The 22,547-nt window shown below is 51.4% G+C and overlaps 2 protein-coding genes across 2 annotated transcripts in view; both read right to left on the reverse strand.

Annotated features, from left to right (window-relative positions):
• Window positions 1-174, reverse strand: part of Tmem201 (transmembrane protein 201) — a gene marked incomplete in the record, with an annotated part of 19,309 nt that extends 19,135 nt beyond the window's left edge. The window contains 1 exon segment of the mRNA XM_013504166.1: window positions 1-174. Coding sequence (XP_013359620.1) covers window positions 1-75 — 75 coding nt within the window.
• A 4,121-nt stretch (window positions 175-4,295) lies between these two features.
• On the reverse strand, window positions 4,296-20,796 carry Slc25a33 (solute carrier family 25 (pyrimidine nucleotide carrier), member 33; the record flags this gene model as incomplete). Its single annotated transcript, XM_013504167.1, is given in 6 exon segments — window positions 4,296-4,759; window positions 6,350-6,630; window positions 9,326-9,392; window positions 11,182-11,282; window positions 13,152-13,229; window positions 20,617-20,796. Coding segments are annotated over 6 exon segments (910 nt in total), but the record flags the coding sequence as incomplete, so codon positions are not given.
• Between the last annotated feature and the right edge of the window lie 1,751 nt (window positions 20,797-22,547).

Raw genomic sequence — 22,547 nt, forward strand, 5'->3', positions numbered from 1 at the left:
GCACGCCGTCACGCCCAGACCACCGGCCAGGCCGGCCGTGGGGCAGCGGGCCAGCAGCGCGCTCAGTCCTTCCATGGCTCCGGCGCGGGTAGCAGGGAAGCGGGCCTGGGGCGCTGGCGGCGACGCGCCTGCTCGCGCCGTGACCTTCGCCGCTTTGTAGCCGGCGCGGGCCCCGCCCCCTGACTCGGCGCGCTCCCTGCGAGCAGCCAATCGCGGTGCAGGGCGAGTTAGGCGGGCGGGGCGCCGGCGGAAGCGCGAGGAGCCGGCCCGGGCGCGTCCCCTGGCGGCCGGAGGTGGGAGGCGGCGAGCGGGCCCGGCGATGCCCCGCCCACGCCGCTGGGGCTGCGCACATGCGCGCCGCGTGCGCTCCGCGCTCGGGCTACTGCGCCTGCAGATTGCTGCGACCGCGACCTGCGGGCCTACCTGTCGTTAGTCCTCTCGCCCCGAGTCCCGCCTTCGCGGCGTCTGGCCGAGCTCGGTCTGGGCGCCGAGGGCCGTTTCCCTGCAGGTGGCAGCACCTCGGAAGCCGCAGCGGTGAGCTCGCAGGAGCACGAACATCCGTCGGTGGGGCCGAGGTTGAACGGTGGCTGGAAGGCGCGGCTCCCTTGCAAAGCCTGCAGGCCCGAGGCGCGGCGCCGTTTTGGAAGGCCGCGGTGCTTCCGTGATAATCTATGTCTGGTCAGTACTGACTTGCAAACGGTTACCTGCGAGGGCACCTGAGGGGAGATGACTGTTTCAGGGTCGATTTGAGCTAAATTAGCCAAGAGAAGGAAACAGGAAATGTGCGTCTGTGCAACGCTTCTGTGACGCCACGACTTTCCGTGATTTTGAGGTCGGCACCGAGACCTTTGTGGGCAGCCACAGGCCCGTGGAGGCCACAGTCACCTTTGCTTTCTTTGCCAGGACCTGTGTCCGTGCCCGCCGTGTGCACTCCAGGGCAGGAGGAGGGAGGGGCCCGCGAAACCCAGGGGCTCCCTGCCCTCGGAGGTGGTCGGCACAAGCCTGCCTTCTGGCATCCACCAAGTGACCACGGTCAGCTTCAGCGCGGGCGACCCGTGGCCCTCAGGTGAACGGGAGGTCTTAGGACCCTGGCTTCGAATCTTCCTGTAACCTCTGGATGTGGAACGGCCCGCAGAAGCACGTGCCCCACCCACTGGGGCCAGTGGAAGGAGGCGGGGCCTCCCTAGGTGTGGTGCCGCACACCCGTAATCCCAGTCCTCTGGGAGGCAAGGTAGGAGGTCCGAGGCCAGCCTGGACAATTTAACAAAACTGTCACAAAAAATGAAAGGTGCTGGGGATGTAGCTCAGTGTGAAGGCCCTGAGTTCAACACCTAATAATGCAAAAAGAAAAAAAGGGGGGCTCGCGGGGGCCTTCTGGTTCTGACCGCTAGCCCTTGGGGGAGGCCATGGGCTCTGGTCTCCTTTCCTTCTTGCTCCTGGGCCAGGAAGTGAACAGCTTTGCCTGGCCACACGCTCTGGCCAGGATGTGCCGCCTCCCCACAGGCCCCAGCAACAAGCCAGTCAGCCCTGGCGCGGAGCCCCAAAACTGAAAGCCAAAATCAACCTTTAAAATTCATTATCTGGGGGGCTGGGGATTTAACTCAGCAGCAAAAGTGCCTGCCTGGCAAGTGCAAGGTCGTGAGTTCGGTTCCAGGTACCAGAGAAAAACAAACAAACAAACAAAAAAAAATTCATTATCTGGGACTGGATAGCTCAGTGGCATACGCGCCTGCTTGGCAAACACAAGGTCCTGAGTTTGATCCCCAGTACCAAAAAAAAAAATTCATTATCTACGGGATCAGCTGACCAACTCGGAGTGCCAAGGCCCCCTCAACATCTTGTTCCATAAGCAGGACCAATTTTGGGTATGGGGTTGCACGCCTGTAATCCCCTACAAAGTTGAGTTTAGCAAGACCCTGTCTCAGAATAGCTCAGTGTGGAGTGCCTGGGTTCCGTCTCCAGTCCCTAAGTCATAGATGTGTACATATATGACTATGTAAGAATAATGAATCCCAGTGACTCGGCTTGTGGCGGAGAGAAGTCAGCCCTGGGACTTCTGTGCTTGCAGCTCCCACAGTGGTGCTTCCTGTTAAGCCCAGCCCAGCAGCCTTCTCCGGAGGAAGCCACCCTTTCCTTTCTGCCTGCTCCCTTCTCATGCTGGGTGCCCCTTTCTTTCATTTCAATGCCCTGGTGCAGGAGAACCGGAAAACTAAATTATCCTAGCTCAGTACCAGATTTATTCACCTGAGAATGCATGAACCAGGCATGGTGATGCCTGTCTGCAAGCATTCAAGAGGCTGAGGCAGGAGGATCACTGTGAACCTAGGTTACACAGTGAGTTTAAGGTTAGCCAGAACTACACAGCAAGATCCTATCTCAAAAAACCAAAAAGAGAGGGCCAGGGAGATAGCTCGTCAGCATGTGCCTGCTTAGCAAGCGCAAGGTCCTGAGTTCAACTCCCAGTACCACAAACGAATGAAAGACAAAAAAAAAACAAAAAGAGGGGGGAAGAAAGAATAAGTAACTGGAAGTTAAGCAATCTATTTTTTGACCATCATAGATAAAATTGAGGAAAAATTCAGGTTTTCCTATGAATATTAAAATTGGAGGGGGCTGGGGATTTAGCTCAGTGGCATAGCGCCTGCCTGGCAAGCGCAGGTTGTGAGTTTGATTCCCAGTACCGGAAAAAAAACAAAAAATAAAATAAAATAGAATTGGAGGTTGTCCCAAGTGCCATGATCAAACAGCTAGCATGCGCTTCTGGAATAGAAAACACCTTGCTGTCACGCACTCCAGTAACCAGGCCGCAGTGAAGCTTGCCTACAGTTGCTCATTGGACTTCTAGATCCAGCGACTTCCCTATGGCTATAAAGATGAACAAAACTTCACTTTAAAATACCACTTGAAAGTATGGTCATTTCCACCAGTGACTGCAATTGAATCTGAAACACAAGGTGTCAATATTACAATCTTGCCCTTCAGCTGAGAAGTAACCTTTAGCTACAGTACAGTCAGACTTTGGCTGGAGGGCTGATGAAAGATAACTGATTTTACCTGTTTGTTTTTTTTTTTTTTGTACGCACTGGAGATTGAATACAGAGCAAGAGCTCTCCCACTGAACCCCATCTGTCCCCAGCCCCTTCTTAGTCCTGGGGACTGGGCCCAGGGAACACTGAGTTACACCCCAGCCCTTTGAAACATTTTATTCTGACACAGGGTCTCACTATGGAGCCCAGGCTGGCCTCAAACTTGCAACCCTCCTGCCGCAGCCAGCTGTACAGTAGCTGGGACGGCAGGTGTGTATCACCATGCTGGCTGCCTTCCGTTTTATTACAATATTTTGTTCCCATATTACATTTCCTTTAAAACTGAGGGAGTAGCCGGGCATGGTGGCACACGCCTGTAATCCCAGCATTCAGGAGGCTAAAGCAGGAGGATTGTTGGGAGTTCAAGACCAGCCTGGGCTACGTAAGTGAGCTCAAGGCCAGCGTGAACTGCATAGTGAGACCCTGTCTCAAAAAGACAAAAAAAAAGAAAAATATAAAAAGAGGGAATAAAATTCTGGTAATTTTTTTTTTTTTGGTACTAGGAATTGAACTCAGGACCTCGCATTTGCCAGGCAGCTGAGCTATATCATCAACCAAATTCTGCTAATTTTTTTTTTTTTTTTTTTTTTGAGACAGGGTCTCGCTATGCAGTTCAGGCTAGCCTTGAACTCGCAACCATCCTCCTGCCTCAGCCTCCCACAGGCTGAATTCCAGTAATTTTTAAAAACTCTTTTTCAGGATATTCAAAGAATACCTGCACCTGCAGTCAAAATACGAGTGGCCTCGTCACCCCTGCGTGGGCTCGTCTCTCCAAAGCCCAAGACCATGCCAGAGACCCCCGATGGCCCCAGCAGCGAAGCTCCGCTGCTGGAAACGGCCAGAAGCCAGACAGCGGTAAAACAGCGCCTTAGGATCCCTGCTGTGAGTTCTAACTTCAGGAAATGTGCACAGTGCAAAACCTTTAGTGCCAGAGAAACATACTTACTTTTTCCGTCTCTGCCCCTGAGAGCTCGTCAGTCTGTGTGAACTGGAAATGCACAGAAGGGAAACGGCTGGGAAGGCTGCCACAGCAGTGCCGGAACGTGGCACCACACCTCCGTTTGCCAGGCATCACCCCACAGGCAGAGGAAAGCAGCGCGTGCTTTCATGTTATCCTTTTTGTTTCCAGGACGCAGTTCACCGAAACACTTAATTCCTTAGCTACAGCGTATAGTAAAATGAGCATAAAAAGGACACAAACCAAATTTATACTTAATTAAATAGCATGATTTAATTTAGTTGCTGCGTAATCCTGAATCCTCTTAAGTTAAAAAAAAAAGTTATAATTAACTATTAACGTTAATGAATTCAAACCTTCCAGAAAGCACGAATCCAAAAGGAAATGTCCACCACGGTGACACGAACCAGACACGCTATGGCCTCTCCTGTGTCCGCCTTGGACACGCTACACAGCAACGGAACAAAGATCTTGGAGTTTCTCAGTTTTATTCTAAGCACAGTGTGTGGCTGCTACTGCGCATGGTCCTCCAACAGGTACACGATGAGCTCGTAGGTGGACAGCACGATGGCCGTGTTCGGGATCTGCCGCACGAGCTGGGCGAACAGCCCTCTGTAGAAGGCCAGGTAGCCTTCCTCACGGAACACCAGGCGCGCCGTCTGCACGAAGGACTTATACTTTGTGCCCTCCTCCCGGAGCCGCGTCCTTATCACCTCTGCAGGGACAGAAGCACATGCTGTACGGCACCAACACAATGCAGGAAGAAGTTCAGCTTTGCTCATCACATTCCGGGGCAGGAGGGGAAGGGAAGTTCTGTCTGCAGCCCTGACCTCCCTACTTCGCTTCTGTCCAGCTGAAGAGCCAGCTCCTCCTCCTCCAGCCCTCCTCTGCCTGGCCTCCCTTCCAGGCCTGCACAGCCTGTCTATTGCTGGTCACTCTGCCCTGTCATGTGGACCTCAGACCCAAGACCTCTTCTCTAGGCAGTGCCCTGGGGTTTGCCCAGCACACAGTGGGACTCACTGCCTGGCACTGAGGTGACATGTGTGTTTGTCACTGCTGACAGTGCAGGAGGCTCTTCAAAAGAAAACTTGTTTTTTATGGCATAATAAACCAAGTTTCTTTTTTAAAAAATAGGTCAGTGGGATGGTAATTCTATAATTCTTTAAAGAAATAAAACTTGGACCGATTACCCGTGTCATGGGTAATCCCAGCATTTGGGAGGCTGAGGCAGGATTACTGTGAGCTTGAGGTCAGCCAAGGCTACACAGTGAATTCAAGGCTGGCTTGAACTACATAGTGAGACAATGTCTCAAAAAAAACAACCCACTAACAACACCACCCTCCCCCAAACAACAATTTGGCTAGAGGCATAGCCCAGGGGTCATGTGTTCAGCATGTGTAGAACCCAAGCACCAAAGCAGGGATGATAAAATTGCTAAGAAATAAACTCCCTTTAAGTAGCCTTAGCTCCCCACTCAACGTGCAAGCTGAGGGACTTGGAGTCCACTTTTGTTAGGGATGGAATGTCCCCAAGTCCCTGCACTGGAGGCTTTGGTCCCCAGTGCATAGTTCCAAGGAGAGGACCCGGGGGATGGTGCCTGGATCACAGGGCCCGTCACAGGTTCCTCACGGACTAACTTTATGGCACGGTGGTCCCTGGGTCCCTGGGGCTGGGCCTGAAGCTATCCTCTTGTCCCCGCTTCCCCTCTCCTCTGACAAGCCACCCACCAGGTTCCTGCCTCACCTCTGGCCTACGAGCCAGGGAGCCAGCCAAGCACAGGCTGAGGCCTCGAGCCACAAGAAATCTTTCCACCTTCAAGGTGATCTTCTCAGGTGTTTTGTCACAGCTATGGGAAGCCGGCACAGCTCCCATTTAAATTCCTTCAAAGCAGTTTTAGGGCTTCTTTGAGAATACCAGAAGTTGGCGACAGGGGCCCACCTTTCTGCTCGGCAAGTTCTGTCCCCATCCCCTGGAGCGAGGGAGGCACAGTTCTCGCTGTGCATATGCACACGGTGTGTTAGCGCCAGTGTCACTCGAACCATGCCCTCCTCTGCAGGAACAGGGTGAGCACCCCTAATCAGGAACCAGCCTGAAGCTTGTGCGCGTGGTGCCGGGATGAGGGGTGCTCAGCTGCTGCAGACGCACACATCCCGAACCCAAACACTAACCGGGGCAGGCGTGTTGGAAGAGGAGGACTCGACCTGGAATCTGCATCTGCATCTGTGCTACGGAGGTGTCTAGGAAGTGAGAAGTGACAACCCTGTCAGCTGTCCTACTGCTCTGGAAGCAAACACCAGAACTTACCGTGCGGATAAGCAATGCAGGAGGCACATCCCTTAGAAAGAGCAGCAGCTGCCATGAGTCCTAAAAAACTCGTGGAATTTTTCTCAGTTCCATTTGCGGGAGAAGCCAGTGGAGCTGCTTTCAGGTACTTCTTCAAGCTCTCATAAATAGCGAAACAGATGATGGTTTCCGAGATCCCGGCGTAGGAGGCGGTCAGCCCTCGGTAGAAGCCTCGGACACCCTCGGTCTGGTACACGTACCGCGCACACTGGAGTGTGTTCATCTGCTTGGAGCCCCGCACTCTGCCCGAGGGAAAACAAGGAGAGGCCGCTGAGAGACACGGGCAATGGCCAAACCCACAGTAGTGCCTCCGGAGGAAAGCTGTGCCCTCGCCTGGGCCGCACGAGGCCGGTTCACTTGGCCATGGCCACTTTAGGGCCTTGGTCAGCACCTCTGACCTGGCTCCAAGGGGGTGAACGAGGCTGACGCTCCCCACAGAGGACTCACTGCAGGGGGCACAGCCACGCCAGATGCAGACTACAAACAGGAGCTTTATGCCGTGCACTGGATTAAAGTCCTCACGGTGGCAGTAAGAAATGGGAGAAAGCGGGACAAAGTTACATACGAAGTGCAGTTACGACGAAAGCATGCTTCACAAAACACCGTGCGTGGAAGGTGCTCGTTACCATCGCGCTGTTCTGCAAGTGGTCTCTGTGTGGGGACGAGGACCGTCTGCAGAAACGCTGAGTTCTCATTTCATGATCTCTACACTTAGTTCCTCCGCCTTACTCCTTCCATAATAAAAGTAAGCTAGAGTAAGGCGGTGACACTGACCGCTTATTTTTCTGCAGCTCCGTGTCCCTGCTGGCACCTTATGAGGGAGGCCAGTTAACTCTGAAAGGACCAGCCTGCCTTTTGCTGTTTCTTGTATGCACAGCCCTTCTCTAGGACCAGCCTCTTCTGCCTGACGCCCTGCGACACTAGTGCATGGAATTCGGTGCTGCTGATTCTAAACTGCAAAATAAAGCCAATTAAGAGCTTTATATTGCACCGTGGGATTTGTCCCTGGACTGAGCGACCTGCAGGCCTCAAGCCTTTTTGTGCACCTGTGCCATCTACACCCCACCTGGCCGCTCTCAGGGTGTGGGGGTGCTGCCGCCTCAGTGGGCCCTGACCCCCTCCTCTCTCCTCAGCCTGCCTGGACACTCAGGGATGCGCCAGGGCCCCGTGTCCCACTAGGCTGCAGTTCTTCTTTGCTGTGCAGCTGTGAGCTAGGAGGCCAGAGCCATGTCCTGCTGTGTGCGAACCACAAGCTTGCACTGTAGACGCCAGCCTGAACAGAGCCCGCCCAAACCAAATCCCCAGCGCGTCTTCCCCAGTGGGCAGATAAGCATGCATGAAAGGCTCTCCGCCCAACGGTGTGTCTATCTCCTGCTGCATGGAAGTGACAGCAGGCTGCGCACGGACACAGCAGTGTGACACCAAGGGCTGTGGGGGAAGGAGTGGGTCAGGGTGAATCAGGAAGCCCTAGCACAAGCGCAGGGAAGGAGGACTCCAGTGAGGACAGCATGCTCGGGGAGACGGGCACACTGGGACACACGCTGAAGCTTTTACAAACATGCCAAGGGCTGCTGCATGGGAGAACTGCGAGGGGTCTGCCCGGATGGTCAGCCCTGGGCACTCAGAAGGCACCTTCCTGGCCAGGCATGGTGGTGTACGCCTATAATCCCAGTACTCAGGAGGCTGAGGCAGGAGGATCGTTGTAAGTTCGAGACCAGCCTGGGCTACCAAGTGAGTTCAAGGCCAGCCTGAACTGCACAGTGAGACCCTGTCTCAAAAAGACAAGAAAAGAAGGTACCTCCCGCAGAGTGGACCAGGAACTCAGGAGTCCCAGACACACTAAGAGGAAGGTAAACCAAGGCAGGGCCCTCTCTGCCCTCCAAGCCTTCTGGCTCCCTGTCACCCCCTTCCTCCGAAGGAGCTGAAAGGCAGACTGGACTTGCTGGAGCTTCTAGGGCACACATTTCTAGACCACAGAGTGCAGAGGTTCTTAGAGTCCACTTACCCCCAATCTCTACTGGAAACTGGCATTCCTTCCATTAGGAATGGGGGTGACAGGCCAGAGTCGTATTACTAGTACTTTGGTTTTGCACAAAGGGAAATTATTTCCCAATCACATGACTTTAGTCACAGATATACAAAGTACCGTTTAGTATGACCACTTTGCAGTTACAGGAATTGCTGATTGCCGTTAGATAGTGTTATTTAATGTAATAAAGCATGTTACTGCATTTTAGGGCTTTTTTTGACATTGATGACTATATTTCAATAACTAGTTTCTGCTGCCTTAAGTTTTTTTTTAAAGCACACAAGCTGTACTACAATACCAAGGGAATCCATAGTACAAAAAAGTTAAGAACCTCTGGCTAGAGTTTCAGGGCAGTGTCTAGTGTGTCTGAGGGCCTTATTCAAATTACTCCCAGGCCTGCAGGTGGGTTCTGTTCCATCCTTACTGCCATCTCGCCCAGAAAGCCAGGTTTCACAGGCAGGTCCCCAGCCCCCCAGCTGAGCGGTGTCTGCAAAGAGCCACCAGAGGAGCCCATCAGCAAAGGCAGCCGGGACCCGACAAGCTTCCCGTCTTGTGTGTCACCTCTGTGGCATCTGCTCCCCAAAATGTACAACTCTCAAGACGCAAGAAACTTCCAAGTATGGTGGCCCACATCGGTAATCCTAGCACTCAGGAGGCTGAGGCAGGAGAATCACTGCGAATTTGAGGCCAGCCTGCACAGCCTGAACTACATAGTGAGATCCTGTCTCAAAAAAAAAGAAGAAAAACAAACAAACAGACAAGTAATTTTTGTGTAATGTATGTTCAGACTGAGAAAAAAGCAGAGGGAGTGGCTAAGGACTCCCATGCCTCACTCCACGGCTACAAGTGGGGGAAGAAAAGAATTCCCAAAGACCCTTACACTGAAGAAGGAGCAATTAATAACTTACTTCCGCTCTAGCTGCATCCGGGTCTTGACCATCCATATAGGGTTCATTAAGGAATTTGTGACAAAAGCTGGAAGAGATAAACATGAGAAAAGGTCATCAGTGAACAATGGTTGGTGTTTATTATAAACTTCGAAGTCAGGAGTCCAGTGGCCTAGCAGAGATGAATGGCAGGAAGCAGGTACAGGTTTCTGCTGCAGATGGAAGCTACACACCCCGAAATGTAACACCCACTGCAACTGGTGGACCCAAAGCCGTTGCTCAAGTTCCACAAGCCTTAGCCCACCTTTCAACCTCTAGGCGGTGCTGTTGGCATTTCTGTCAATCCCAAGGAAAAACTGTCTTAAAAACTCAATTTACAATTTCAGATCCAAGCTGGGCATGGTGGCGCACGCCTGTAATCCCAGCACTTGGAAGGCTGAGGCAGGAGGATCACTGTGAGTTCGAGACCAGCCTGGGCTACAAAGTGAGTTCAAGGCCAGCCTGAACTGCACAGCGAGACCCTGTCTCAAAAAGGCAAAAAAAAACCCACACAAAAAACCTTACTGATTCAATCCAAAAGTTACCATACATCTAACCTGGAGTAAAAGAATTAAATGTCCATTCACCTGACTTCAGACTTAAAAACTTAAACATCTGAACCTGTACTTCAGGAACCTGGTGTTTTATGACTGCTCTGGATAACACAGGGTCCGCCATTGCTTACTCTTCCGCACTCCGCTAATCTTCCCGAGTGGCAGGAGCCTGACTCTCCTCACACCCTCTGCCTCCAGGGTCCATGGAAGCTGACAGATGCACCACCAGGAAGATGGTGGTTTAAAAAGCTCCCTCAAGGTTGGCTTTATTTACCCATGGTTCTTCCAAGTTAATTTTGTAAGCTACGAAACTGGTTAATAGCCTTAGTGATGATCGACCTGTTGTGGAATGCTACACGTCCCTGTTGATGTATTAAGTGAAACTTTCTTGTGTGAAACAGCTTTGCTTAACGTGATTTTCTCTTCAAGGTCTAGAAATCAAGCTATGACTATTGCTGGGTTGCTGGTAATTTTGAGACTAACAAAGGCAGATGAAGCTGGTGTATACACTTTACAGTCTGGCAGAAGGTGAAAAATGTTCTGAAATGTATATTTAAGTTGTCTACGGTGCCTTTTGACTCTAATGGATATAAACCTCGGTACATAGACGGAGGCTTCCTTTCCTTGGCGGTCCACAAGTCCACCTTCCTGCAAGCCTTCCTGGGGCAGGTCCTGCCTCGGGCTGGGTGGTGAGCACAGTCACTGTCTCTCTGGGAAACACCATGCGGATCCCTGAACCTTGCTGTGCAACCAGCTGTTAGATGTGCCCACCTGACATCAGGTGGGCAGGAGGTACAAAGAAAGCAGCTCTGATTTTAGAAAATAACTTAGTGGAGAAAGCAGAAAGACACGAAAACATTACTATTCTTTTAAAAGCAGCACAACACTATGCCAGTTGTGGTGGTGCATGCCTGTCATCCCAGCACTCAGGAGGCTGAGGCAGGAAGATCGCCATAAAAGCCAAAAGTTTGAGGCCAGCCTGGGCTACATAGTGAGTTCAAAGCCAGCCCGTGTCAGAAAAACAAACAAACAAAAAAAAACAAAAAAACCCAACAAGCACAACACTGACTGGTAGCATGCAAAATATATAAACAAATTGGAAGGGAAAAGAAAAAGTCTTGAGTGGTCAGAGAAAATAAAACCAAGTTACAAATTGCTCTTTGAATATTGTATCAATTCTAAGAAAGCTACTGAAAAATGATTTTAGGTGCAAAGGAAGCAGGGAGCTGATATCTAATGCCCGGTATAAAGAACAAAGCGTGCTTTGGGAAGCAAGGAACATACCTGCAGAACCAGCGGAGAAAATATGCACAATATTGCTGTTAGGCACGAAAATGCCGTTAAATTGCTCTTTGGCTTTGGAGTAACATGCAAAGTACACAGCCCTGTTAGAACAAGGAGAGACTGCGGTGAAGACGTCATTGTGGCAGCATCACATACATACGCCCCTCCGCAACCTCCGAGGGAGCAGGGAGAGACATGGGGCGGTGTCGTAGGGAAGGACCCACACGGAACCACGCATGGCCTCCCCGCACTGACACCCACACTGCCCGGGCGCCGCCTCGGGCGCTGGTCACCGTGCGGAAACTAGTCAGTGGTGACAGGAGTGTCTGCTGTAGCTGAGGAAAATGAGATCTGGGCAAAACACCCGCAGGGTCCTTAGTCTTCCTTCAGGGTAAGTGCTGCTCCCTCAGGCGCTGATACATGCTGCGCCCTAATGTCTGTGAATTTCTAGAAGTCTACCCTTGTTCTGCCTGCCACCAAAAAAATTAAACATCATCTGAACCATTCCTGACCAGCGTGCAGAGCTCTGGCTGCCTGTAACTCCAGCAACCTACCCTCCCTCCCGTCCTGGCTGCCCGGAGTTCCCAGATGCCACGTGAAGGTCCTTCTCGCTGCTGGCCAATGGGGCAGTTGCAGACCTCACTACTCATCACAGGAGCCGGACGGCCGTGGACCCAGCCTAAGAAAGGCCTCTGTTCTGCGCCAAGCTCCTGTCCTGGGTCCCGACGGACCAGATAAAAACAATGGAGTCACACGTGCTAGTTTGTTATCTAAGCTTTTTAAGAAATCAGGATTAGGCCAGGATATTGCATTTGGGATTATTAATCCTGCCACACAGTGAGACTGTCTCAAAAAAATAAAAAAAAAAAGCAAAAAAGAAATCAGAGTCGGGCATGGTGGTACATGCCTGTAATCCCAGCACTCGGGAGGCTGAGGCAGAAGGATCCCTTTGAGTTCGAGACCAGCCTGGGCTACAAAGTGAGCTCAAGGCCAGCCCAAACTGCATAGTGAGATCCCATCAGAAAAAGACCCCCCCCACACACAAAAAGAAGACAGAAAAGAAATGAGGATTAGAGAAGTCCCCAAAATGGATTCCCCAAAAGGGTCAGTCTCCATTGGCAGGATGATTTATAGTCAGGTTCCCTCTGCTTAACCCCATGCAAAGGTGCCCTGGTAACGGCCAGGGATTGATTTACTATTGCTCCGCTTCTGTTTGTTTCTCACAAGGACAGTAACTCGCAATGTCCAAAGTGCTTTCTGATTGCTGTTCACACCTTTCAGTCCTTCTCTGTCTATAAAACCCACCTTCCTGCTCAGCCCGCCAGAACACGTTCCGTGGATGGAAGGAAGTGCTGCCGGACCCCAGCACTGAGCAAGCGCTTTGCACACGGATGGGGTGAGCCGTTACTGCATCTGTGTGCGCCAGCACAGAACCACCAGCTATAGGTGAGTATTAAGTCACTCAAACACGGCTAGCGAGGTTGAGGAACTCAACCTTTAAACTTTATTAACTTCAATTTTTCAAAAAGCAGGTGCAAGTGACTAGCAGCTGTTACACTCGGACAGTACAGCTCTATACATTCAAACAGGCTTTAAAGAGAACTAAGGCCTATTAAAAAAAAACAAACAAGGATGTCGTTTTATAGACGGTAAAACCTGGAGGCCTCCCTAACCCTCAGGTCAGTGTTTCCGAGGGCACGGGTAGGTGCAGGCCTGCTGTGCCCGAGCCTGCTCTCACACGTGCCTGCCTCACACGGGCGCGGACCGCGTGCCACACTTAGGGCAGTGAGCGCTGATTCACAGAGCACAGGTGGGGCAGCAGATTCATTTCCGTGCTTAGTAGAAGCCAGACTCTCCTTCTCCGGCACACTAGAAACACACCCTCCGCGCATCACTCTGCCTCAGGCTGAGGTCAGCAGACAGATCCAAGGAGAAGCACAGGCCCGCCCTGCCCCGAGGCTCAAGCTTACCTTGAGGGTGCAACTCCGACCAAGTTTGGACCCAAGCCTCTAAAAAGTGACTTTGGTCCCTCCTTCTCCATGATTGACCTGGAAGATGAGAAAAGACACTCCTTGAAGCCCCTTGAGCAAGGCCTATGCCCCAGGAGAGGAGACAAACTGGGATGAGTTTCTTGACACACAATGTTTAAGGGACCCCAGACTCTTCCCGATCCCCGGACGCCTAAAACCAGAGGGCTGCCGAGCCTGCTTCGTTAACAGAGGAAAAGCACGCTGCGAAGCTACTCGTGAGACACACGGCAACCAGCCTCCTCCTTCTCCAAGCAGAAGCGAAATGCTCAGCGTTCCTCTGCACCCTGCAATCCTGTTAAGGCAGGACGAGCAGCTGGCACTACAATGTCCTCAATTATAAAAAGATTCAATGAGAAATAGGCTCGCGGATTTCTCTGGACTCTCTGGACGCCCTTTCTTTTGTATTCACAGCTCATTAATAACAATCCTGCCTTCCAGGTCTTAACCGGTTATAGCAGAGCCCTAAACAGGGAAATAAGGCATAGAAAAGCCCAGGAGGTTTGAAGTTATTTAAACTCAAAGCTTGGTGTCTCAGGTCCAAAGGTAACACTGTGACTCATTTTTCTTTCTCACCTTTTTACATATCCTCAAGTTCTTGGAGGGAGAATGGGGGAACAATTATAAATAGATACGTATTTCTTTTGGGTTTTGGGTTTTTTTTTTTTTGTGGCACCAGGAATCGAACTCACAACCTTGCGCTTGCCAGGCAGGCGCTGTGCCGCTGAGCTAAATCCCCAGCCCCACGTATTTCTTTTTGGAGGTGATGAAAATGTCCTGGAATCAGAGGTGATGGTCACTAACTCTGAATATGCTAAAACTCACACAATTTTATGCTTTAATACAATGAATTAGCTAGGCATGGTGGCACATGCTTGTAATCCCAGCACCTGGGAGGCTGAGGCAGGAGGATTGCCAAAAGTTCGAGCCCAGCCTGGGCTACACAGTGAGATCAAAGCCAGCCTCAACAACATAGTGAGACCCTGTCTCAAAAAACAAAAAGAAATAAACAAAACTCCCAGAATACAATGAATTTTATGGTATGTGAATCTCAAAGCCATTATAATTTTTAGAAGTAGTAAGGCAGACCCCCATTCCGCTTATGATAATAATTACTCCAAAATATTAGCAACAGTTTTTTCTAATTATAGGATTTTTTTCCTTACCAGCAGGCATAAACTCAGGCACTTTTGTTTTATTTTGTTTTTTGAAACAGGATCTCACTAGAGTCCAGGCTGACCCTGAACTCACTACGTAGCTCAACCTGGCCTCAAACTCACGGTAATCCTCCTGAGCCTCAGCCTCATGAGTGTTGAGATAATAGGCAAGCACCACCACGCCTGGCCACAGGCACTTTTAAGTGACCCCAAGACCCTCTGAGTGTGTGGCCCAGACTGACCCTCTGGCCAAGCACACGAAGGGACACAGCTCTGGCACATGTACACAAGAGCCCTACAGGGGCAGCAGACGTTTTCTTTTTCCCATTGTACCTGGGGAAGAACAAAGTAATGAGTTTAAAAGAACCATACAACGGAACACGACCCCAACAATAACTAGGAGGAAGCACTGACAAACGGAATAAGGAGGAACCTGGCTGGGTGTGGTGGTGCACGCCTATAATCCTAGCACTGAGGCTGGGAGGCTGAGGCAGGAGAATCGTCGTGAGTTTGAGACCAGCCTGGACTACAAAGTGAGCTCAACGCCAGCCTGAACTGCATAGCAAACCCTGTCTCAAAAAGACCAAAGTAAATAAATAAAGGAATAAAGGAATAAGGAGGAACCTGAAAAAGTCAGGTTACATGAAAGAAGCCAGTTACAAGAAGCCACACACATGATCTGCTTAGAAGAAACGAGAAGAGGTGAAGCTATAGAGACAGAGGGCAGGTCACTGTGGCGGCCTAGGACTGGGGCCAGGGCTGGGCATGACTGCCACAGGTGAAAGGGTTTCTTTTCGTAGTGAAGAGCATGTTCCAAATTAAATTGTGGTGACAGCTGCACAAACCCTGTGAACATTCTAAAACAACTGAACTATATGCTTTTTTCTTTCCTCCCCTAAGAGATGAGGTCTCCCTATGACGTCCAGGTTGGCCTGGAACATCCGGGCTCAAGTGATCCTCCTGCCTCAGCCTCCTGAATAGCCTGGACTAAATCAGTTGCTTTTAACAGATCAGTGATACAATGAAAAAACAGACTGTAGAACAGTTAAAAAGTAGTACAGTGTAAAGATATAAAATTTCTTAACTGAGCATGACAGCACACGCTGGGAATTCCAGCACTTTAGAAGGCTGAGGCAAGAAGATCCCAAGTCTGACCCCACCTTAGACAACTTAGAAGACTGTATCTCAAAATTCAAGAAAAACGAAGTTCTTTTCACAAAAAGTCTTACAACAGGTCATAAAAACACTAGGATCATGATTTAAACCCATGAGATCAATAAGAAGCAGGAATTAGGGTAAACACAATTCTTGGGATTCCATAAACACAAGACTTCAAAATGCAATTCCTAGAGTTGCAGCGAATATTCACACTGGCCCAAAACAAGCCATCTGGCTCTCAACAGAGGCATGAGAACTGGATGTTTTCAAGTTAAAATACTTTTACCGTCTTTCTCAGAGCAGTTTTCAAAAGGCCACGCTCTCTGAACAAGCATTTCTTTTGCCGGGGATTATAGCTCAGTGGCACAAGCACGTGCCTGGCAAGCACAAGGTCCTGAGTTCGATTCCCGGTACCAAAAAAACAAACAAAAAAATAAGCCTTTCTCTCCACAACGTGAAGTGACCTCACTTTGCTGCACAGGACCTAATAAAGAGTTCCAAGATGCCAACCAACTTGGTACGACAATCTTCAAGCTGCGGTTTCACCCCTGGTGGCCAGTACCGCGTGCTGCAGCCTGGGGGCCACTAAGACATGACCCCGGGGGCCTCGGGCCCGGGACATGGAGCACCTCAGCCCTAACGCAGCCAGCAGTACATGTCCTCAAGTGACTCCGGACACTGAGGAAGGACGGTCGCCACGGCTACGCGTATTAAGCGCTGGCACAGAGTCAATCTGTTACATAATCCAGACTCTAACCTAGCTGGCTGTTTATAGCCCTCCCTGGGAACAGTCCGGCTCCTGCTATAAATGGCGCCCTCGGCCTGGGGACAGCGCAGGAGGGCCGGACTCACTTTCCTACAGTCACGTCCACTTGCACCTGGAAGACAAGCTGGGGTCTGAGCTTCATTTCTACTTCCTCACTAACGTGGGTCACAGTGTGCAGACTGGTGACTGAGCCAAGGCCAGCAGCTCATCTGCACACGGCAGGTTTTCGAAGATACAAGGTGGCTCACAGACACCCACAGTACGTCTCAGATTAGAGAGAACTTGGAAAAGCAAATACGCGTTATGCCTCAGCAGTTCAGAAAGCAGAGCTCTATTGAGAAAAATAGAGCCGGGCGTGGTGGTGCACGACTGTCATCCCAGCACTCAGGAGGCTAAGGCAGGAGAATCATTCAAGTTCAAGGCCAGCCTGGGCTACAAAGTCAGCTCAAGGCCAGCCTGAACTGCATAGCAAGACTCTGTTTCAAAAAGACCAAAAAAAAAAAAAATAATAATAATAATAATAAACCAAAAGACTTTTTTAAAAAGCAGATGCTCTGGTGGCACGCAGGAGGCTGAGGCAGGAGGACCGCTGTGAGTTGAAGGCCAGCCTAAACTGCACAGTGAGACCCTGTGTCAAAAAGACTGAAAAAAAAAAGACAGATATCTGAAATAAAACACTATTGTTCTTATAAATTTAACAGTGAGAGCCTGAATCTAACACCTTGCCTTTTTTTCTTTTTACCTACAATAATCAAAGGATAATGGAGAATATTTCTTCTCTAACAGGTTGCTCATAGACACCGGCACACAATGATTTACATTTTGAAAATAACTTCCTGTAAACAAATTCCGCCTGACAAATGTCTTAAAGCAGCACTTCCTGAACGAGTAAGGCAAGTAACAAGCAGCTGAGGTATAGACAGATGACTGTGCTTTTATTCTTTTTTTGAGACAGGGTCTTACTATGTGACTGGACTTGAACTTGCTGTGTAGCCTCGGCTGGTCTCAAACTCACACTGATCATCCTGCCTCAGCCTCCCAGGTGTCGGGGTCACAGGGGTGCGCTGGGCTTTTACTATACAAGTGTGGGCAGGAGCCGTGATGGGCTCTGCACTGGAGGAGGGTCTGCTCGGCCTGTGCGCAGCACCCACACACAGGGTCTCTCCACCCTGCCCTGGCTGGGGCTGACAGCACAGGCCCGGCAAGGGGCGGGGCTCTGCTCTCAGCCCTGCTACAGGAGAAGGCTCGTGCTGTCCCTCAAGGCTGGGGTGCTTTCCACACCACAACTAGATGACATGACAGTCCTTCTGCCTTGGCCACCAAGAAACTCAGTCACAACGTCACGTTTAAAAAGCACAGAAGCCAGGTGTGCCGGCACATGCTGTGACACCAGCTCTCGGCAGGCCGGGCAGGAGATCACTGTGCATTGGAGCCAGCCCCAACTATCCTCCCCGCAAAAGCACGGAAAGCACATCCTGTGGGGACGGCAGCCAACACTTACTTATGGGGGGGGGGGGCGCGTGCCGTTAAGCCCTCTCTATGCCCTGCCTACAGCTCTGTCCACATTTGCTCAGCCACTGTCTGTGCCACGCTGACACCCGAAGTGCTGGGTGCTACCTCAGTGATCAGCACAGGAGGAACCCGCACTGTTGGCCAGCTGCAGCGAGTGCTGGGGAGAGTCCTGCGGGAAGGAGGTGTGGGCGTGGGGTTCAGTTGTGACGCCATGGACACCGTAGGGCCTTCCTGCAGAGGTGACAAAGCCATCAGGTTATGTACTGCAGAAGGACCCTGTGTGGGTAGGAAGCACCCCTGGCCTTTTAAGGAGCCAGGTCCCTGAGGGGAAGAGAGGGAACAGTGCTCAAGGTGCAGGGCTCTGCACGCCTCGGCGACAGGGACAGTGAGAGCTGAGTCTCAGGTGGAGCGGTGGGGGCCTGGGGTGCAGGGACACAGGTGACTCAGAACCCTCCATCAGGACAGCAGCAGGAGAGGCGGGAGAAGAGCCAGCCTCCATGTGGACTCTGAAGGCAGAACCCTCCGATCTGCTCAAGACCAGGAGACCCAAGGCCCCGGGTCTGCCCGGCTTTGACCTGCTCCAGCTGAGCCAGGACGACGGGGCAGCAGGGCTGGGGGTGTGCCGTCCTGGTCTAGTGGCTGCACTGTCACGCAGGTGAGCAGGAGAAGCTGATCACACGCAGGCAGTGCCAACAGCCACTGGGCATGTGCCATCACTAGGGAGCGGCTGTCGCTGAGGAGGGGGCAGCTGATCCCCCTCCTCAGCTGATCCCTCCCTCCCCCGGGGGGGACCCCTGCTGCAGACACAGCAAAGACGCAAAGCAGCAGCCGCGGCTGGGCCAGAACGAATCCTGGTGTCTCAGAGCCGGGAGCCCAGAGTCTCCACAGCAGGCACCTCAGACACAGCAGCTCAGCCTCCATTCCGGGCCCTTCCGGTGGTCCTTTGTTTTACCCTACTTTGGCTGCTCCAAATCCTCCTTAGAAATAAGTCAGCCAGGCATCTGGCGTGATGTCGGTATGCTCTTTCCTTCTATCTGTGTAGGGCTAACAGCAGATCTCAGGACTGATCCCTGGAGGTTGCTATAATACCTGAGAAATACACAGTACTACTTGTGAAAGTAATCTTTTAAGGCTGGGTGTGGTGGCCCTTGCCTGTCATCTCAGCACCCAGGAGGCTGAGGCAGGAGGACTGTCTTGAGTTCGAGGCCAGCTCGGGCATCTTCCACAGCTCCCAGCTTCTACCTTCCCTGCGCCCATCCCTCCCCTCCTGATTCTGGGTCTTCCATGCCCCTCAGTGTTTAACTTCAAAAGCGCATCCCTGGGCCTCCCCCGAAGGCCTCCCTTTCCGAAGTGAATGCCAGTTCTCACATGGGTCCTGGTACCCAGCAGTCCGGCGTGCCCACCACAGTGCTAGTCCTTCCATGCGCACGCCCGCGGTGTGTGTGCTCACTGGGAAAGAGCACCCACCAACAACCAGGCCCTCACCCCGCTTCTCTGTGTCACCACCGAGCGCCCGGCTCCCAGGACGGGTATCTCCGCTCACTGCTTCTTTCCTAATGGTTCTCAGCTTCGTGTCTGCCTGGGGACACAGCGTCCTTCTAGAACACATCTTCCCAAGGGAACACTTCAGTCTGAGGACCATAGTGAGTTGAATTCAACTATTACTTACAAAGCATCCCTTTTAAAGTAGGTCCTAAGCTATGTCCAGTGCTTGTCTGAATTTTGAAATTTTGATGTGGTACCAGGGATAGATCTAGGGGCCCTCTACCACTGAGCTACGTCCCTACCCCTTTCTATTACACACTTTTGTTTTGTTTTGCTTTGTTTTGAGACGGGGTGGGGGTGTCTCACTATGCCATTCAGGCTGGCCTTAAACTCACTACATAGGCCAGGCTGCATAGCAATCGAACTCACACTGAACTCACAGCGATCCTCCTAGCTCAGCCTCCTCAGTGCTGGGATCACAGGTGTGTGCCACCAGGCTCCTGACTTTTATTTTGAGACAGGATCTCACTAAATTGCCTAGGCAGGATTCAAACTTGTGATTCTCCGGCCTGAGCTTCCCTCACTGCTGTGATTATAGGCATGCGCTGTTGTGCCCGGCTGTTCTTCCAAATATTTTTATTTTGCTTTAAGCTTAAAGACTGATAGGCTAGGGGCTGGGGATTTAGCTCAGCGGCAAAAGCGCTTGCCTGGCAAGCTCAAGGTCGTGAGTTCGGTTCCTGGTACCGGAGAAAAACCAAAAAAAAAAAAAAAAAAAAAAAAAAAAAAAAAAAGACTGATAGGCTAAAGTTAACTTAGGAATACTGAGCTACTTTGTAAGCAAAATGACGTATTTTTCCTGCAGTAAAAATAACAAAATGGTCAGACAACCTAGATATAAAGCAGAGAAGTTTCTCTTAAGTTTAAAATTATTTCCAAAGAAAAATAAAAAGTAAAAAACACATTTCATTTCCATATTACTTCCTCCTAAATTGGTCACAACCCTTGTCTTATGCAATTTGAAAAAACTGTACCCTACCACTCTTTATTTTCTTTTTAGCCCTCAAACATTTGAGCAAGAACTGCAACACAGGCTCTGGGTCTGCTCTGCAGTTCCGTTTGCTCCGCAGTCCCTGGCTCATGGGCACACGCACGGCCAGACTCCTCTGCCCAGGCCTGAGGTCGCAGGCAAAGGCGGTGGGAAGAAGTCCTGCTCCTCAGCCTGCTCCCAGCCCGCAGGAAAACAGAACACCTCGTGTGGAGGCCTTTGCGGGGCTGGCTGCGCCGAGCGGGGCGAGAAAGCAGTGACAGAACAGCACAGGGCCGAACTTACTTGAGAAGCTGCAAGAGGCCCGGCGTCACGGAGGCTGGTCTCACCACCCCGGTACCACTGATGGTCCCCAGGTGAACCTGCGGGTAATAGACGGTCCGCAGAGCCAACCGCGAGGACTGCAGCCTGGTCTTGATGACTTCCAGTGGACACGTGAAGATAGCACCGACTGTGCCCCCACACCTGCAAGACGGGACACCACGGGTCAGGACGGTGACTCAGTTCTCCAGACGGCAGGGTGCAAAAAGGGACACAGGTTCACGCAGTAACACTCAGACCACAGGAAGGGGTAAAAAAACCCCAAAGGTGAGACTCCAGAAGCACAGAGAGAGAACCACTCCACCGTGTGCGTCTGTGTCCGTACAGACACCCGGAGCCCACTGGCGGTGCCACGCTGTCCCTCTGTGTGCACGCACAGGCTGTTTCCTCTCGCTGCACGTCACGCCACTTCCCATCTCCCTGTCCTGCTGCAAGGGATGCTCTAGAAATGCACCTTGGCCCGCCCTGGCCAAACACCCAGGTCATGCCACTGTCTGGAAAAGCCATGCTTACGGCCCGGGCCTTCATTACAGTCTAATTGGGACCGGGCTGAAAACAAAGCTTACCGGTGTTTCCTCAGTACAGCGCGCCGTCCACCTGTCTCTGCCTCACTACCCCTCACCACGGACGGGCACAGCTACCATCTTACTAACCGGTTTTCTTCAAGACAACTCCATTATTTAGCCTACAAACCCTACTTCTGTGTTCTCTTACACAGCACTAGCCATAAAATCACGTCTGACGGTTAGTTATATGCCTCACATACCCTCTATCGTCACCGTCCACACGGCCAGGCACACCATGGAAGACAGCACAGTGGGTCCCTGAGGTCAGGACCTCACCTCTGCCTGCCTGACACCAGGACGGAGACCCTGCTCAGCCAGGGTTATTCACCGGAGACCCCGGAGGAGGGCTGTCATAGCGTCTAAAGGTGTGGAAAGGAGCACTTGCTCCTGACCTATCTCCTGCCCCTCCCAACAGACGGGAGCCTTTGGAGGGGCTGTGCCTCCGTCTACCCGTATGTCCATCCATTCCTGCACTTAGCAAGAGCGTAGCACCTGGCACACATGGGCGTTCAATCAACGTGACCCGATGCTGGCAGTCCAGCCAGGAAAGGGAAGAACAGAAGCAGCAGGCTGGCCTTCCAGAATGTTTATTCCAGCACTGGATGACAGTGTTGGAAATGTGGGAGCAAAGCCTGCACCTCCCACAGGCTTGAGGTAACAAATGAATTAAAATCTCCAGAGGCTGGAGTTCTGCAGAGTAGGCAGTGGTGTCACAGCTGAGCGCTGGAAGCGAGCTGCTCAGAAACAGCACTCAGATGTTAGAGGCCGAACAGCTGCTCTGTGACCAGCGCCTGAGGTGGTGTCCACTGTCGGTCCCCAAGGACAACAAAAGAGCTGCACGGGGTGGCACACGCCTGTAATCCCAGCACTCAGGAGGCTGAGGCAGGAGGATCATTGCAAGTTTGAGACCAGCCTGGGATACAGAGTGAGCTCAAGGCCACCTGAACTGCATGGCGAGACCCTGTCTCAAAAAGACAAAAAAAAAAAAGGATAACAAGGAGTCTGAGCAGCAGAACAGACAAAAATGTACCAATGGGAAAGGGAGAGAAATGGGTAAATCTGCTTTCAAATCTTAATATACCCAACGCCAAGTTGAGCAGTTTACCTCTGAGACAGCGTTTTTTGAACTGTCAGCCAAAGCCCATCAATCACAGAAGCCATGCAGAGAGTTAATATTAGCACTAGGAGGTCTCACTGAGGTTACAAACATTCCTCTTTTAACGACTGACGGTTGACTCAATCATTAAATGAATTGGTTACTAAGTGAGGAATTGTATTAGCACATACTTTACAATACTCACAACAAAGACATGGTCCAAGGAAACTCCC

Source organism: Chinchilla lanigera, unplaced genomic scaffold, assembly GCF_000276665.1.
Source record: "Chinchilla lanigera isolate Chin_1 unplaced genomic scaffold, ChiLan1.0 scaffold00085, whole genome shotgun sequence".
Taxonomy (NCBI): domain Eukaryota; kingdom Metazoa; phylum Chordata; class Mammalia; order Rodentia; family Chinchillidae; genus Chinchilla; species Chinchilla lanigera.